Below are 18,892 nucleotides of genomic sequence, written 5' to 3' on the forward strand. Positions count from 1 at the left end.
ATATGTACCTAAAAAATTATGTTTTAGACGCCTTCGTATCAAAATACCTGTACCACCATGTGCTTTGCCATCTGGGTGATTAGTTTTATAGAATAAATAACCAGGAATAGAAAAGAAATTTTTGTTTGTTAGATGTGTTTCTGAGCAAAGCATTACATCCACACTTTCTCGGGATATGAAATTTTTGAGTTCAAGTTTATGTTGGCTTAAGCCGTTTGCATTCCATGTACAAATTTTTAAAGTACTCATTATTTAGACAAAAACATTTGCATTAATTGGCTTTGCATTTTAACTACCTCGTTAAGAGTAGTTTGCATGATTGACATGAACTGAGTTAAGCTCTGAGTGAGAGTGGATATCATTATTTCCAAACTATTACTTTGAACTGGAGGGGCTTGTTGCTTGTCAGATTTAACGACATTAGCATATGAAACACCTGGTGTAACAGGCTTAGAAGTTAAAGGTTGAAGTACTTCAACTAATTTAATGGTGTTACTTCTTGTAGGATTACGCAACGCTTCTTTCTGCAGAGCTAACCTGTGTTTCAGTTCTTTATAAATAGGACAGCCTCTGTAGTTTGCAGTGTGATTTCCACTGCAGTTGCTACATTTTTTGGAGTTGGTATCCTTTAATGCTTTTTTATCGCATTCGGAACTATGGTGAAGCTCGCCACAAGCTATGCACACTGTACGAAGAGTGCAATATGACTTAGTATGGCCATACTCTTGGCAGTTTGTGCATTGCACCCGACCATTTCTTTTGTGGGGCTCCTCAACGCTAATTCTGCGGTGAAGTAAATACTGTAGGTTGTAGATGGGATGGCTCTTATTTTTTTTAAGCTTAGAAGCTTCCGGGTGAAGTTCAACTTTGAACATAGGTTGTGGGATTTTATCTTTGTTAACAATGTTTATAACTGCTCTAGCGCTAAAGCCTTTTTCGCTTAGGGCATTTGTTATCTCAATGGGTTCTACATCTGATTCGATACCTTTAATTACGACAACAAGGCCCTTACTACTATTTAGTTGGTATGTGTAGTAATTTTTTTTGCTGTCTTCGAAATATTTAGTTATGACTCTAAAATTGTTTTCAGTGTCGATTTGGATTTTGGTTTCGTGTATATTGCCCCTGGTTATAGGAACAATATGAAAAGTATTATTTCCAATCAGACGTGCAAGGATTGTAACTAAGTTATTTGAGCTCCGTTCACGCAGGTAGATTGGAGGCGGTTTAAAATTTTTATTAATAGGCTAATTAGCTTCTTCTGTAGTTTCAGCTAATTCAGCAAATCTATTGCCAGAAAAAATGCTTGTAGTTGCACTATCTTTGATAGTTTTAGTTATTTTAGTTACCTTTTGAATTGCTTTTTTGAGGACTAAGTTTTCGTTTCATATTTACATAGCGTTCCATGCCTGTTTGGACCTTTATTTTATTTTTTGGACTCGCTAAGTCGGAAAATGCAAGCGAAGCTGCTGAAGGTACAATGTTTGACAAACTTTTGTCAGTTTGTGTAGTTTTCAGAGGCAACGTATTCGATGCGTCTATTACCAAATAAGCATTACGTTTACTTGGAATGCTTATCGTATGTCTTCTTACTAGATTTTGATTGCTCATTTGCATACGTGGTTATATATGCAAATAGCAGGTGTGCTATAAGATTTACTTAATTTAACTACTATTAATATTAATTGATATTAAATTAAATTAACTATATAAATATAAGTAAAATTAAATTAAATTAATATAAAGAAGAAAATAATAAAAATAAAAATGAAGATGTAAAAATAAAATGAAAATGTGTAAAATATTATACTTTATATTCTAATAATTAAACATATAAATAAAAACAAAAAGAGAGAAAAAAGAATAATAATTATACTAAGAATAATAATAATAATAATAATAATAAAAAATAATAATAATTAATAAAATAAATATCTTTAAATTCCAAAATCCACTGTTAGCACGTATGTTGGTTTTGATGTTGTGTTGTGATGAATTGCGGGCTTCCAATTACAGCTTTTGTGGAACACGTTTGTAATAATACTAGCTGTCTCTATCAGCACTTTTTTGTTTTGTTTATATATTCACAAAACCGCACTGATATTTTGTTTGAATGCTTGCTCACTTTTTTTATTTTGAGCTTTAGAAAATAATTTGCTGTCTCTGTCAGCTATTTGAGTTTTTTTTAATATTAAAGTTGTGCAAAAATCAACAAAAATCGAAAAAGCGCGCGCTATTTTCAAATTAATATTTTATGCACTTTTAACTTTTAGGAATTGTTTTTTTGTCCGAGAATTTTCTGTTTTTTATTTTTGTATTAATAACAAAAGTTATTCTTTTAAAAGTGATTGTTATTTACTTGTTTTTATACTGAAATTTAAATTTTTCCGAGACCGGCTTAAAAACACGTCCGCTCACTAGAAAGTTCGAAAGCTTTGGTCGAAAATATGAGTAAATTTAATATACTCCAATAATTGTTTTTAAGAGGATGGTATAAATATATACTGCGTCGATGCAAGAGATGCTGCAATGTCGATATTATTTGCATGTGTGACAACAAGGAGATGAAGGTACACTACTAACACAAAGTAAGGAATTTCGCAGCGACTTAAGCCTGCTCTTATGACCTATTGAGCTATAATTTTCTAGTGATACTATTCATTAAGCTTAGTTTTATAAAGTGGCGCATGTTGTTTAGTCCTATATCTGTTTTTTTTTTAGTTTTAATGTTGTTTACTGCACTTTGTCCCATTTCATAAACCAAACATTTGAAAATGTCATACATTCATATTATTTTGCATATCAATTGTGGAAGAAAACCGAAATAAATATATTGTATGAATTCGTTAAGCGGAAACATGAGTACAAGTATAGATTATTTATGACTTTAACTGAACTATCTACTTGTTCTAGATAGATTTAACCCTAGTTGTAAGGAAATTTGTCGACGTTAGATGATCTATTCCACCTCTGCTGTGATATTCATAATTTGTTATTCTAGTTAGTCTGTATCCTTTCAACTGCTATGTTAAAAGTGCATTAATTTGTTAAATCTTTTTCTGTTATATCTAATTGTTTATCATTAAGCACAACCTGTGCCGCTTAAGTATGTGTATAGCGATGTACCCTTCATCAAGATTGATATGTATGAAATATGATCGATATGTGAGTCAGTATCTTTCTATCTGCAGTAGCTTGCAGATACTTAAGAAATTTATTGAACTCTACTTAATAAACCAGAACAATGCCGCGGCATGATACATATGGGTCGAATGCAATTTTGAGATGAATGTATCTATTACGCACTAATGGTTCTAATTCTATTAACGTTTAGAATTGTTTTCTAAATTGGATCACCTATTTTATATCATTTTATAATAATATGTTTTGTTCGTTTCTTTGCTGAGGAAATTTTAGTCTCTATCCAGGGTCGTTGTAATTTATTTTTATTTTTTCGGAAAGTCAAAGATAGTAAAGAGTTGTGTTTTTTTATAATTTTATTATTTCATTAAAAACTAGGATATACCAAACAATATATAAGAAATGTTTATTTATGTTGGTTAGTTGTTTGAATGTAAAGCTATTCCCTCTTGGAAACTATGAATTTGTTAGAAAAAACCGGCCCTTAATTATCGTGAGTCTATGGCATTGTCCCTCGTAACCATTGTCTCTGCTTTTTATACGCTCGTCGGTGTAAGACGTTACTCCTCTTGTAAATTTTGGAATTAAAAATTGAATTATTGCTTCACTGAATTGTATAAAAATTTAAGACATAACATGGCCTTCATTTAGATATCTACAATCTAAGACGCATAACGTATACCTATATCTAAGCTCAGACGTATAACTTTCTTAACTATAATAATCGTATAATAATTATGTTTGTGCGCCTAAAAGCCCAACTAAAATAATTCTAGACTATTTATTAATCTCGTAATTGTTGTGAGCTTGATTTTACTTACTTGATATGGGACCAACATTCCGCTTCCAAAGTAGTCAAATCTATGTTTTGTAATCGCTGGGCAGTTGCAAAAAACATGTTCTGATGTTTCCCTCTCCACATGACGGAGTCGACAGGTATCACTTTCTCCCGCACCTAAATTCTTCATGTGGTAATTAAGTCTACAGTGTCCTGTAAGAAGTTTAGCGTAAAGTTTAATGTCTTTACTGCTATGGTTAAGGATAACGTCATTGATCCTTGATGTGTGCAGGACCAATGAATCTGTATCATGCCTGTTTGGGGTCTCCAGTGTTTAAGTAGATTTCATTTCTCCCATTCAATTATTTAGTTGTTTGTGAAGCTATTTGTTACCCCGCAGAATGGTTCTGAACCAATGAAAGTAGTATATGTATATAACTGTCTTGATTCGACTATTTATTTATTCGAACGTATAATTGCCTTAAATAACTCTATGAAATACATTATGATGTACTTGTCCAAGTCGTAAGATCTATTACACCTAACGAACTTGTGATGTTTTTAAAGAGCGGTGGAGGCTATCATTTTTAAATGTCATTTAAATTGAGCTCTCTCTTCCTCAAATTTATTCTAACAAACGTACTTGAATATGCTCACATTAAAGAGTTGTCATTCAAGCAAAATGTTTAAAGAAAAAGGTGTTTGAGCACGCTGTAAGTGTGTTTGGTTGTAGGTATATATTTTATCGTATCGAAATATATATTTATTGTTGGAGATATTGATATGTGTTACAATGGAAGTAAACAACTTGTTGCAAAGAGGTGTGGAAGAGGTGCCATCAATTTTTATAAAATAAAAAAAACCATACATACCTTATGTAAAGAAATATCTCTGAGTCACATCCTTCAATACCTTTCATAAAATACTGCAATATGTTATTTAAATATATAATTTTATCAATAACATCCCAAAAAAAGGTGATTTGTGTGGAAAATGTGGTTTATTACGGTGTATTATAATTTTAATGTATAAATTACTACACACCATATTAGTAGAATTGCATTTATATTCATGTATATCATTTATAAATATATATAAAGAATTGGTATGGGTATGAAGAACTTGAAGTTTACAAACTTCATACCCCATAAAGCACCTAAATGGCATTCAATTTTCGTACTTAAATAAAAGAAGAATGACATTCATTTCTAAATTTTTTATGATTTTGCATAAAATGAATATAGAAAAAATTATTTTCCTATTTATTAAATAATTTTTTTTTTTATAATCAAATTTAATTAAAAATTGTTCATGTGAAAAAATTGCTTAAAAAGCGTGAATGTGTTTCTGACTTAAATCCTAAATTTTGATCGTTGCAGGACTTAAATCTATTCACACAATTTTTATTCTATATTTTTTTAGTTTTGAAATTATTCATTCACTCATTCATTATTTTGATAAATGTGAAGGAACTATGGGAGCTCTAAAATAATAGAAAATTGGTTAAAACCCTAACATTATCACATGTCATAAATTGGTTGAAAAGGATTGACTTATGTAGAAGCAATTAAAAATATATTTTATTTACCATAATAAAACATAATACGTAATAAAAATAATAATAATATATAATAAAAAAAAATTTCATACTTTCTACAAATATTTTATGTTTTAATTAAAATTGTAATTAAATTAGTAAAATTATTTTTTAATTGTTGTAATTCGTATACAATTTTTTCATTGCAAGTACTAATGATAGAACTTGCATTCAACAAAGTTTAAATCGCATATTCTAAGCACTTAACCCAATGGCATACTTTGTTAGTTATGTTGAAGCTATTTGAGCCAGTGCACTTAAGCACTTTTACTCTTTCCTAACTCGAGGTATTTCCAAACTGGATTATTGTTTATCACTTCATCAGACTAAGCAATAATTGACCTAAGATCAGCATACCTCCCTGAGGAGCCTGTAACCATTCTGAGATTTGATAACGCGGTGTTGGTAAGTCTGTCAATTTTTGCAAATAATTTCAGGGCTCTATCCTTTATGTATTTTTTAATGGGATCAATCTTGATATCCCTGAGGATATCTTTCGTCCTAATGTACCATGGTACTTTGAAAAGTCTTTTCAGAACCTGGTTTTGTGCAATTTCTTGCTGGCGAATAATAGTATTAATTGCTTTGCTAAACGCTACACAAACATATAGAAATGACGGACGAAATATTTGGTTATATATCAGTTTTCTGTTCTTAGCATTGAGATTTTCATTTCTGAATAGCGGTTGTTTAGTTTGCCATTAAATGAAACTAACTAAAATATATTTGCAAATCGCAATAAGCCAAATTATTTGATTAAATAACAATACAAATTATTTAACCCTTTCAGGAGTTATTGAAACTAATTTTAATAATTATTTTATTTCTGGAAATCAAAGAAATCATTATAGTTTAAGTTTGCATTTTATAAGGAAAAAAATTTTTGTATTTTCTTGTAATATTTTTTGATCACATTATTACCACTTTTATGTTCATCATATATATAGTGTGAAGGAAACCCCACTAAATATATATTATATATATCACCAACTTATAAAAACTATATCGATCATAGTCGATCTTCAAACAACTAAAGTTCAATTTTATTTCACGTTCCTCTTGATTCTTAGTCAAGTAACTTATAACCTTTGGATGCATTGATAAATAATGTATTCTAGGGTAAAAATGCAGCAGTGTGAGTTGAAGGATAGCGAATCCATAAACGTGGGTCTTAATTCAGATCAACTTGTGTAGTGAAAATTGCAATGAGACAACTGTTTTACTAAAGATTTTTTGAAAGATATGAAATAAGTGATACCCACCTGTTTTGATTTTGTTGAAAAAAGCTGTTAGTTTTTCATTTGATTCCAATAAAAATGTCTAAAGTCAAAATAAAATAGGTTAAAAATTCTTGATAATTTCCCTATAAAATAACAGCTAAGAGGAAGCTTCTGCTTTTCATTTGTTATTATTTAAAACACAATGTATATAATCATACAATATGAATACATGCTTCATTTAGCTACGACTATCAAGCAGTTTTCTTATATTTTACAATACATTTTACACTTGTTAAGTTGCCAAAGACTTAGTTAGCACTACCATTTAGTAGTAATCTTAATTATTATTAGACTGCTAATTCGGGAGTAGATCTAAAGGCTTAATTCATTTAAAGTTTCTCAGCAGGCTAGATATATTAGATGGGCTATCTCGTTTGTGTGCCGTTTTAATCATTCTTGGTACTTTACCGAAAACTTTTGTATTACTGCGTTTACAGATTCGATCTTCAAGTCCGGATGAAGGTCAGTATTTCGAATGAACCACGGAGCATTGACTATATTAATTAAGTCTTTGTTTTGAAAATTTTAGATAATTTAAATAAACTATTTTAGATTTGTAGAATCTAAAGAAGTCAGCATTCGGTTTATGGAAGCCATCTATTCTTCACTCACTTTTTTCTCTAATATATATTTTTTTAGAGAAAAAGTGAGTGAAGAATATATGGCTTCCATAAACCGAATGCTGACTTCTTTCGTAGCTATTCCTCATTTAATACAATTTTACTTACTCAGAGTACAAGGTTACTAACTATGCTTTGTCAAGGTTCTGGCAATATTTTTGCACATTCTCTAACTTTTGGCTAGAATGCATAAATTTTTGTTCTCAGACAATGTAGTGAGTATTTACATTAAAACAAAACATCTTACCAAACGTTAATAGATATTAAATAAAATTTTAATAAAAGATTTCTAATGCCAAAATAGTTATGTATCCGCCCAACAACTTCCGTAAGCGATATTTAATTATAAGTTCGCTGTTTTGTGAAAAGGTGTGTTGGCTAAAGCACGCCCTCTTAATTTTTCAATTATTTTCATATTAATTCCGTAGACTATAAATATCTTTCCTGTTAAGAAACTCACATCAAAAACACTTTGTTTGAATTTGTGAAATCTCATATAGTCACGATAGAGAAATCACTTTCCAAGCATGAGTTTTGATACTACACAGAAGTCACAAATATTGGGACGTATTCTGACGTTTCTGGGTTTATGGTCAACAAAAGATAAAAACAAAAATTGGACACGTTTTCACTTTATTATAATCCATGGACCATGTACCTTCTTATATTGCACTCTAATGTGGTTGGAAGCAATTACCAGCACAGATTTGTCTCATACATCAGATGTGCTGTATATAACACTCACGGAAACTGCACTGATTGTAAAGGTTCTCGCCTTTAAATACTACGCAGATGAAATTGCAAAAATACTCCACACTTGGCAGAGAAGCGGCATTTACGCATTAAAAACAAGTGAAGAAATATTAATGTGGACACGTGCTCAGACCATTTTCGGTTGGATTACACTTATTTATGTGGGAGGCAGCCTTTTAATGGTTTCCATGCAATTTATATCTGTCTTTGCTGAAGATTCCAAAGAACTGCCTTTCTATTATTGGGTACCGTTCGATTGGCATAGTCCACGTAAATACTGGTATGCTTATTTTTACGAGGTGATAGCGATGCCAATTACGTGTCTCTCAAACACAACACTGGATATGGCTTTCTGTTACTTGATGTTTCATCTTTCACTATGCTTTAGAGTTGTGGGGCTACGACTTGCTCAATTAGGAAAAAATGGAAATGATAATGAAGGAGATTTTACTGAGTTTAAACGTGTTGTTGTACTTCATCGAAATGTGAAGAGGTTAAGAATTTCAAAGTTTAATATAGAATTTTTTAAATAATTATGTTTATAGATACGTTAAAAGATGTGAAGATATAGTCTGCTATCCGATTTTAGTACAAATAATCATTACTGCATTTGTGCTTTGCTTTACTGTTTATCGCCTACAGAATGTAAGTCAGATAGAATAAAGGAATATACTTTCTTTTTCCTCAATGTTATTTGCTTATGTTGGTAACCTTTACAGGCTAGCATTGTGGAGAATCCTGGAGGATTTTTTAGTATTATACAATATGCTTTCGTTATGACTATGCAAATCTTTCTGCCGTGCTATTATGGCAATGAGATCTCCTGGAACTCTCAGAAATTAGTCAAATGCCTATACCAATCTAATTGGAAGGACTTGCCACAAAAGCATAAACGTTGTGTTTTGATTTACATGCAATACTTACAGAAACCTACCGTAATACGTGCTGGAAACTTTTTCTTAATAGGCTTACCAGTGTTCCTGAAAGTACATAACTTTAGAATATACTTATTTATATGAAGAATTATATTTCTGTTTACTTACAGACTATCAACAATGCATACAGTTTATGTGCTGTTATACTCAATATGGAAAAGTAACGAACTCGTACCTTAACTATTTCATACTCATATTTACTAAATGATTTAAAGAAGTGATTATTGTTTGTTTGGTATAAATGTTTGCACAAATGATCTTTTAAATTGAAAGCACCATATAAGTCATTATAATGTATATATATATAAATTGTGTTTAAAATAATTGTGTTTAATCCTTTAAAGATTTGGAGAAAGTAGCTATAGTCACTAGTCACTAGTTGAACTCAGTGTACTGGTATTGCAAGACTGGAGTTCTGTCACCATCATGACCAGTTCTTTGGCTACAAGTCCATGCCTTCAGTATATTATCAACGTGTTATTCATTTCTGAAAATGACATTCAACCTCTCAAACATGAGAGGAGGTATAGCACCATTGCATTAAGAACTATTTTAGCCAATTTTTGGACTAGAGTAACTCATTAAATTCAATTCGCCAACAAATAGCAGTTTTCGCCTTATTTGTCGGTATATAAGTCAATATCAGGTGGAATGTATTCATGCAAGAATTTTTTGATTAAACTTCAATGTATGGCATTTCTCAACCACACGCTCCATGGAGTCACCTTCTTCTTTGCGGTACTTGAAATTATTTTGCAAATAATTTCCAATTCGTTTAGGTGATTGCTTAACCTACAATGTCCTGCCAGAATTCCTATAATACTTCTTAAGTTGGTATTTATGAAGTTTAAACAATTCTTATATCAACTAAAGATGTATATGAATGTGCTATAATGATATGATATAATATGAGTGTGCTATAAATATATCTACTGTTATCAACGCTGGGGGTTATAGATTTCAATTAATGTTAAAAATTTTTTTAGTATTAAACACATTTTTTAATACTCTAGAAATATATCACCAATTTCAGTCCATTCAGTCACCATAATCCAGCCTCTTTAGATCTGTAGCATCTAAGTGAGTTCGTCAAATATGTTGACCGCCACATTACATTAATATAACATAGCCTAGGCGAAGATTTAAGCTGTGTAAAATATATTACATACTTTCCACCATAAGATATATATTCGGGTTCCAAAGTATGCTATAAATAATCACCTAAGTAACTATTCCCGTCCCCTTTTTTGAGTACCTTAGTCTTTTTTTCCTTCAACCTACATTGCGTATATTTATAAAAGAAAATTTTTATAAAAAATATATATGTATTTCACAGTTTATTTTTAGAAACCTGTATTTATGAACATAAAATTGGTTCATACTCTGCATGGAGCATTGCTTATCAGTAGTCTCGAATAACATGGCTTAATTTCTTTAATAATAATGCATATTAAAAATTTTTGCTAAGAAATTGCACACATTCCAATTCTAAAAATCGCACTTAATTTACAATGCTGTTCATTTCAACACTAGTTTAAATTAATTTGCATAGCAATATACAAAATTTATATACTTAATAGCAATTGTAAACCCGATGAAAGTGACTTGGCTCTAACCCAATGAAACCGGAAATATCTGCCAACAGTTTCAGAAAGAAATTTCCAGATAGGAAATTGTTGCGTGTCGTCGACGTATTAAGGACGCCTTCACGTATACGCAATTTACTAATTCCGCTTCAATTTCTTGGCATGAACATTGAAAATTATCAACATAGCACACTTCGTCTATTATCCTTTCTTCAACACTAAGCTTGAGTTTATGGGCGCTACTGATGAGGGGTGTAATACGCTTAATTATTACATTTATTTTTTTTCTCACAAAGTCTTACATTAGCATTTCATTTAAACAAATTAAATAAATTGCAAGCTATAAACCTAGAAAGTCACGTCTCCTACTATTATTTGAATGAGTTTAGCGACGAAAGGATACCCTGTTGTTTCTTCTACATCTTATAGGTTATGTTTCTTGGTTTTTTTTTTGGACTCTAACTGCTATTGTTGACTGTTTTTTTTTGTGTTAAGTGCTAAATAATTATAATTGCATTGCTTAAAAAAATTTATTAATGAAGGGTTTTTTCATCTTGAGTTTGTTCCAATTTATGGTGGACACGAAATAGCTTAATTCAGTAATGGTTATAGCAAAATATTATAACCATTCAAAAATATTCACTTTTGAATATTTAAAGAAACATTGACTTAATGCATTTCAACTTGTATAAAAGAAGGCAGAACTGTTAATTTAAATCAGAGCATAAAAAAAATTACTCTGGAACTACAAATGTAGGCCGTTTTCTGTAGTTAAATGTTTTTTTAAAGTAGCTATACGAGGGCTGCCTTTTAAGTCTTACGCCTAACATTGAAAACACAATGATTAATCCGTGAAAATGGTTTTATTGCTTTTCGAAGTATATTCTGAGATGATCAATCCATTTTCGCGTAGTTACGTAGGCTAGAAAAAGACGTTTGATTATTACAACTAGTACGCATATACGAACAAACAGTTAAAGTTAATTTAATTTAAGAAAAACTAAAAGCAACATATATTATAAATACCTAGCTGTAAATATGTAAATATGTAAATATGTAATATATACAGCTTGCTATGACCACGTAACGCTGAAACTGTTATTAGCTGTCCACGTTGAACAGTCCTTTGCAGAAGAGCGATGTTGACATTATGTGTCAATCGCTCTTTGTGAGCTTCATTCCAGCTCACGATAAAGGTCACAATTTTGAACAAAGAATGGTGTATTTACTATATGTCGCAAAACTTTATTTTGAAATAGTTGAAATAGAACAAGAGGACTAACTTATATTGTTTAATTTGAAGTTGATCTCTTCTCTTCTTCTCTTAACGTGGACCTTCCAACGCAGCTTTGACTCCAGTTTGGAAGGCGAACGTACTTCCTACATAACACCAGCCGTATTCCCTGGGATCTTGGCACTATCAGACCTAACGTACAGTGTAACCATTCGGAAACGAATCACATCACCTTAAAGTCATGACACAAAACTGAGCTAAACGCCTAATATATTATTATGCCAAGCATAGTAAACAGCCCTCATATAACGACAGAGATGTGCCGCATTAAGATATATGGAAGAGATCTAAGATCTAGTCGAGATTTATTATGTAAAAACCTGATGTATCGATCTTAGATCTCTGTCAGTTACAGAACAACATCTTAAAAATAAACTAAATCTTTATTAAAAGTTACGATTGATCTTAAACCTTTCGAGTTTTAACCGGCAGTCAATGGACCAATAACTCTAAACTAAATCATGTGGTCGCTGTCAAATTACAACTTTACCAATCATATATGTACAAAAATTTGTTAGTCTATAAATGTTTAATACTTAACAAATCTATTCTATTTTAAATACTTCGACCTTTAACGTTGTAAGTCTTACAAATTTAAGGTTTAGGTGTTTTAAAAGTGAGAAGTAGACTTACAATCCCATTTGGTTTCTCAATTAATTTCTGTGTTGTTACTTTAGCCAATAATTACAGGACTAAAGTATAGGTCCTAATTACAAGGAAGTTGCAGATCATTAACCAGGTGTAATGTTATTTTAAAGGTTCTAGAACCACATTTTGTGTAATTATAAATCGTTTTAGTATTCTCAATTAAGTTCGAGGTATGCTTTCATTAAACAAAATTTTGTCATCCGTTTTTTGACTGAATAAATCTTAAAAAAAGATAATGCTTGGTTTTAATTTATATTAGCCTAACACTATTTATATAAGTCTACAATTAACCAAAACCAATGTTGTAGAGAAACTATTTTAAATGAAACTTTATCATTTCATCTCTGACTTTGTATGTGAACACCAATTGCAAATAATCTGAAATAAATAAATCAAAAGCTACAATATTTACCACTTGAATTTCAGTCAAAAAAGTTATTTTAAGTGATTTTGCATTGCTTTATCTCCTTTTATGTTTACTGAAGGAGTTTGAAAACAACTATCCCGAAAGGATAAATATTTAGAGATTTCTTTGAAAATTTGAAATTAATGCTAAGTAAGAATTAATCTTAAAACAGCACAACTACGACTGATGGCAATAAATAACTTAAGTGATTCGAACGGAATCCTTAACTGATTTCATCTCCCTTTTGTATCCTGTAGCACACTTGCAAAAACCTGGTGAAAAGTGCAAGTATGCAAGGATTTGGAAGCATTTCCCTTAGCCTTTACAACATCCTTGAGTTCTTCTTATTGGCCACGTTTTACTTCCAAGTTGGGTTGTTTACATTTTGAATTTCTTTTCTTCCTTATTTATTTCAAAGATTCAATGTTAGCATTCCGTTTTGTTTACGATTATTTTGCTTTCTTGAAGCTATTTTGAATGCATTTTGAATGCGTTGTAAACCTTTCAACGTTCACAATGGAGAAGTTTTGCAAATTATTTAACAAAATTTTAAGTTATCTTATCGGTTTTATTCTCAGTTGAATTTTCCAAACATCCTTAGTCAAATCTTCAAAATAGATCAAAAGCACCACAGTGTGAAATTTAAACCCACAAAAACTGTCTCTCAAAAATAAATGAAGAAGATTTCGACAACATTGTGGAAACTTCATTCCAGTAATTAGAAGGGGATATAAAAATATGAGGTGAAACATGAAAACATGAACGTGGCGCAGGTAGATGAGGTGTATGCGGAGATGGCTAAGTTATAGCGCTAGTACGGGGGGAGGACTAGTGGCAGAGCTTGAGTTCAGGGTCACGAGAGCTACGGTTGTATAGTAGGATGATAGGGCTATCAAAATTCTTCTCATTGAAGTATGGTGCTACGTATTGGAGAGGTTTGTAGCCCATAGTTTGGATGATATCTGAAGGGTCGGTGCTGTGGGTATCAGGGGAGAGGATTGTGCAGCCGGATGGGGTATAATCGGGTGAGTGTCACAAGGTACTCGTCGACTCGACTGACTATGGCTGTGTCGTAAAGAACAGTGTCGCGGAAGTACATGCTATCAGGCTTATTTTAAATCAGAATCACGAGAGCTACGGTTGTATAGTGCGATGATTGGGCTATCAAAATCCTTCTTACCAAAGTATAGTTTGGATGATATCTGAAGGGTCGGTGCTGTGGGTATCAGGGGAGAGGATTATGCGGCCGGATGGGGTATCATCGGGCGAGTGTCACGAGGTACTCGTAGACGCAAGTGACTTTGGCTGTGTCATAAAGAACGGTGTCGGGGAAGTGCTTCCTAATAGGCTTATATTAAATAATGAAGGTAATACAAATGATCTTATGATTTGGGTTGCGTCATTGTAATTATTTCTATAAAGAAATAAAATTATTAATGATGTTTCGAAAAGTCGTGAACTACAACAACAAAAATTCTTTTTATTTAATTTTAATTAACTAATTTTTGGCTGATCGCACAATTGTTCGAGTATTGCCAAATGCTCATCATCTGTGGAAATAATTCTTACATTTAATTATTCATAAATAGTTTTTTGAGACTGCAAGTACCAGATATCGAACTCGTGCCCTGCCAAATTTGAAGCTCAGAGTCAGCGCACTTTAACCAACTGACCAATTGACTTACTGTAAAAGTTCATTAACAAATTCACTTGCTGTGTTTATATTAGAACGAAATCATAAACCAGCTGTTTAAGTCCAGAACTAAAGAGTAACAGAGTAATCTACGTTTAGGAACTGACTCACCACCTCACAGAATATATCGAACAAAATCAAAACCTCAATTGTGGTAATGTTTACTAAAAATCTTTGGATGGGTTCAGACAACAGTGCTTAATATCTAAGTGAAAATGCATAAATTTCTTTTAAAAATAACAAAAATAATACAGTTTAAGTGAAATAAAATGGCAATATCTATTGAATATAAAAGATGTGGACACACAAATCAATATATGTCCTAAATACTATTGGTGATTGAAAGAGCTGTTTTGCTAAAATTCGTTTGATTGAAAACAAAATGATTTCTTGAATGTTGAACTTTCCTCACTTCCGTTTTAAATGCGAATAAAAATTCTTTCCATATCACAAAAACAATTTTTAAATATGAACAATTTTAACAATTTAACATCCTTCAAAAATATGTTAAAAGATAACACTATTTTTATGGCTGCAATAATACCAGAATATTTACTTCACATAATGTTCTCAATATACAAATTTATACAAAAAATCAGTTTTAAACATTTCACCTTTTGTAGCTAATTTTGCATAGATTGCAACTTTTTTCACATCCTTAATTCCTTTGGCTTTATCCGGCAATCCAAGTCCAGTGTGTTTAGATAACACACACAGGTTATCCACAGGTTTTATATTTATTACATACCAATTAATTTAACAACTTCAAAGTCCTTTTATGACTTTGTGATATATTACATAGTTTGTTGATGTCTGCTTAGCAAGCAACATAAGTATTCTATGGGGTACTTTATCCTGACAATAAAAACACTAAACACCATAATGCAACTTTGGATATATAAAAATTTCAACTTTTATCTATAAGCTTCCATGCTTGTTGGCTTACTCACTGGTGTATCTATGCTCTACGCACTTGCCACATTTTGTTGCGGGTAAATACATTGATACTACAGCGCTTATATGTGGTTGCAGTTTGGTATCTGCTGTTGGAGTCACCAACAAACTGCAACTGTTGGAAGCACTTTTTGCCAGATCATATTCCAGTTTATAATCCGCACATAGGATTATGTACTGAATCTAATGTTTTTGCTCGTTCTTCGTTCTTTTTTGTTTTTATCACTTTTTATCTAATCGGTATTGCGGGGAAATAATGCAAAATTTATGACTTCTATCCTGTAGTGCTGGGGAGCTTGTGTGCGGAAGTTCTTGTACGCTAAGCTGTTTAAAACGTCCTCTCCTGCATTCGCTTTTGTTCAGAAGTTTTCCGCATAATTTGTACAACAGCGTGTTAAATACTTGGACATGCCATGAACTTTGTGAACAAAAAGTCATTAAAATAATGTTTTCTGTTTTTTGCTTTTATTTCATTAAGTATCTCACAACATCATGAAAATATGTTTCAACAAGTTTTTTCGATTCAAATCTTCCTTTTTTATTTGAAAAGCAAGCAATAAATTGCTTACATTCTGCTTTAATCAGCTGCTGCTTTCAACTTAATTGCAAGGAAATGAGTAGAGTCCTCTACATAGAGTCCTTTTAAAGGTGATGTGATCAAACGTAATACCTCAGCAAAGTACTTGGGATTAATATTGATGAAACCTTATTATTTTAAGTCCACAATTTATTCCAAACAAACAAAAAACTTTCATAACCAAAAACTGGCATGAACTTCAATGATTTGCCTACGAACTTGTTTGATTTAATCCTTAACGGAAAACGATGCAGTTATGTGACTTAAGAAAAATCACGTTAAGTAAAAAAATTTGAAAACAAACATAACAATAAGTATAGTATTAGTGACACTGAAGATCATCTCTCTACAGTGACTGTTATATACGAGAGCTGCTATATATATTTCTGGCCCAATAATGAAAATGCGAATATTTATCATCTAAAATTGTTTTACCTATTGTTTTTCAAAGTATTATCTAGCCTGATTTATACACTTCTGCATGCGCTCAAACCAATTGTCGAAGCACTTTTTCCACTCCGATTGAGATACCTCCAAAACATGTTTTGCCTTTCCAATGGAAATGTCAGATTGCACCTGGCAACACTTACTGTTACCTAGGCCAGAAATATATATATCAGCCCTCGTATAGTATGACTCCAATGCTACTAAATATCAAGCAAATGTACCTTTTCGATGAGTACTATCTATTAAGAAAGTACCACACTCAGAAAAATATGCTTTAATCACATACTAGTTAAATTGACTTGACCACTTTGTTAGAAAAATTTTAGCTCATGTGGTCAAGAAGTTATGAGAACCACCATATGATATTGTTGAACCAACCAACTCGATGTATGGAGTAAAAATATTTTGCCTTGAAATTTAGTTAAAACTTAATTAAATCAACTAAACTATTTTTCTGATTGCAGGAATCAATCTCAAGAATAGTCCATTAACAGGGATTATCAAAATTTTTTTTTGTCGCTAAGTTGACAAAACTATTCTCTTTACTCGTTAGGAAAATTAGTGTCACTTATCATTTAGTTTGCTAACATTATCAAAGAAAAAATTTATTTTATATTTTGCTTTGCAAATGGAATATCTTTTTCAAAACCGCTAAAAATATTACATTAGAGCAATGGTGACACGACTTTATCGAGCGATTGAATGGTACAGTACATTTAAAAGCGGTTGGGACGTGGTGGAAGATTTGCCTCGACATGGTCGGTAATTATCTTCAAGTGGATGTAACATCGATAAGGTAAATACAATAGTACCTAAAACTCTTAGTCAAGTCTAAGAGGTGCAGCTGCTGAAATGTATGTCTCACTAATCTATTCATGCTATTTTAAATGATTATTTTGGCGTAAGGTACATTGCCACTCGACTAAAGATCTAAATTTAAAGGAAAAACTAAATCGAATAAAGGTAGCTAAAGATTCTGACCCTGTATTCTTAAAACGCCTTTTAACTAATGATAATACATGGGTTTTTGAATTTCACATATAAGCTAGTCAACAAGCTTTGAAATGGCGCCTTCTCTTGAGTCAAAACTAAAAAGAATCACGTTAATTATAGCGGTATTTCATACTCAAGAACACAGTCAAAGATAGTAAAAAAGAAATATTTATATGCATTAAGAAAGCAAATGTACGAATTTTCAATAACTAAAAGCGTACGGATTCAAAATTTACCCATAGCGTCAGACCAACTAATCCAAATCTTAAAGACACAGATAATTATTGATACTAGATATCTTTTCAACCTTTGTTTACCATACAAAGCATGTTTTTTATATTTTTAAACTGCACACATCAATAATAAAAACCAACACTAAATTAACAGATTGGAGTTTAGAAAGCGATCACAAGAATCTATGTAGCTCCATTATAGCTCTACATGTCGGTCACATTCTTCAGGATGGCTATGAATAATCTGCAAGCGTATCTTCTAATGAAAAGTGTTATATACGTATAACACTTTGTTTATAAGTGTTATAAAAATGACCTGATAGTATCGTTCATACGCTTTACCATTATATTCCTTTATGAATGTACTTTATTTCTTTCAGACAATATATTAAGGTCGTGTGCGAGTTAGACTAAGTTGATGCTAAACCAAATGGGAGATTTTTTGGGATTTTTTGCACTGCACACATTTTGCCATTTATCAACATGTATCGACACATCAATAAATTATCGACACAACTTAGAATTTCCATCATTTAGAACGCAACTTAGCCTAACTCGCACACGACCTAAATATATGTACTTTCATAACTTTTAAGTTTTTATGGACTATTATACATAGCCCATTTCAAACTGTATTTTTAAATAGATTTACTGCCAAATTTCTTAATATTCGACAATTTTTTTCTTTTTTAGGTTCTGTTCTGAATCACTCAATATGACAAAATTGTCGATATTGCAGTCTAAGGTGCTTCCGACTACTGTGCAGATATGTGCAAAGTAATATTTTGTTATTCAAAATAATGTGTTCCTCTGCAAATACTAAACGTTGGCAGTATCTTGTATTAACACCCAAGCTTTTTTTTATAACAAAAATTCGTTTAAAGTCTATTTAACTTATTCGAAAACCTAACATTTTCCTGCTGAACTATGGCTTCTAGCAAAAAATCGTATTAACTT

The 18,892-nt window shown here is 31.5% G+C and overlaps 1 protein-coding gene across 1 annotated transcript; it reads left to right on the forward strand.

Moving 5' to 3' along the window:
* Positions 1–8,093: 8,093 nt before the first annotated feature.
* LOC119677006 (odorant receptor 94a-like) lies at positions 8,094–9,268 on the forward strand. Its single transcript, XM_038088271.1, has 4 exons — positions 8,094–8,662; positions 8,715–8,814; positions 8,889–9,155; positions 9,215–9,268. The coding sequence occupies exons 1-4, from the start codon at positions 8,094–8,096 to the stop codon at positions 9,266–9,268; spliced, it is 990 nt and encodes a 329-aa protein (XP_037944199.1).
* The last annotated feature ends 9,624 nt before the right edge of the window (positions 9,269–18,892 follow it).

This window comes from Teleopsis dalmanni, chromosome 2 (assembly GCF_002237135.1).
Source record: "Teleopsis dalmanni isolate 2A chromosome 2, ASM223713v2, whole genome shotgun sequence".
NCBI lineage: Eukaryota > Metazoa > Arthropoda > Insecta > Diptera > Diopsidae > Teleopsis > Teleopsis dalmanni.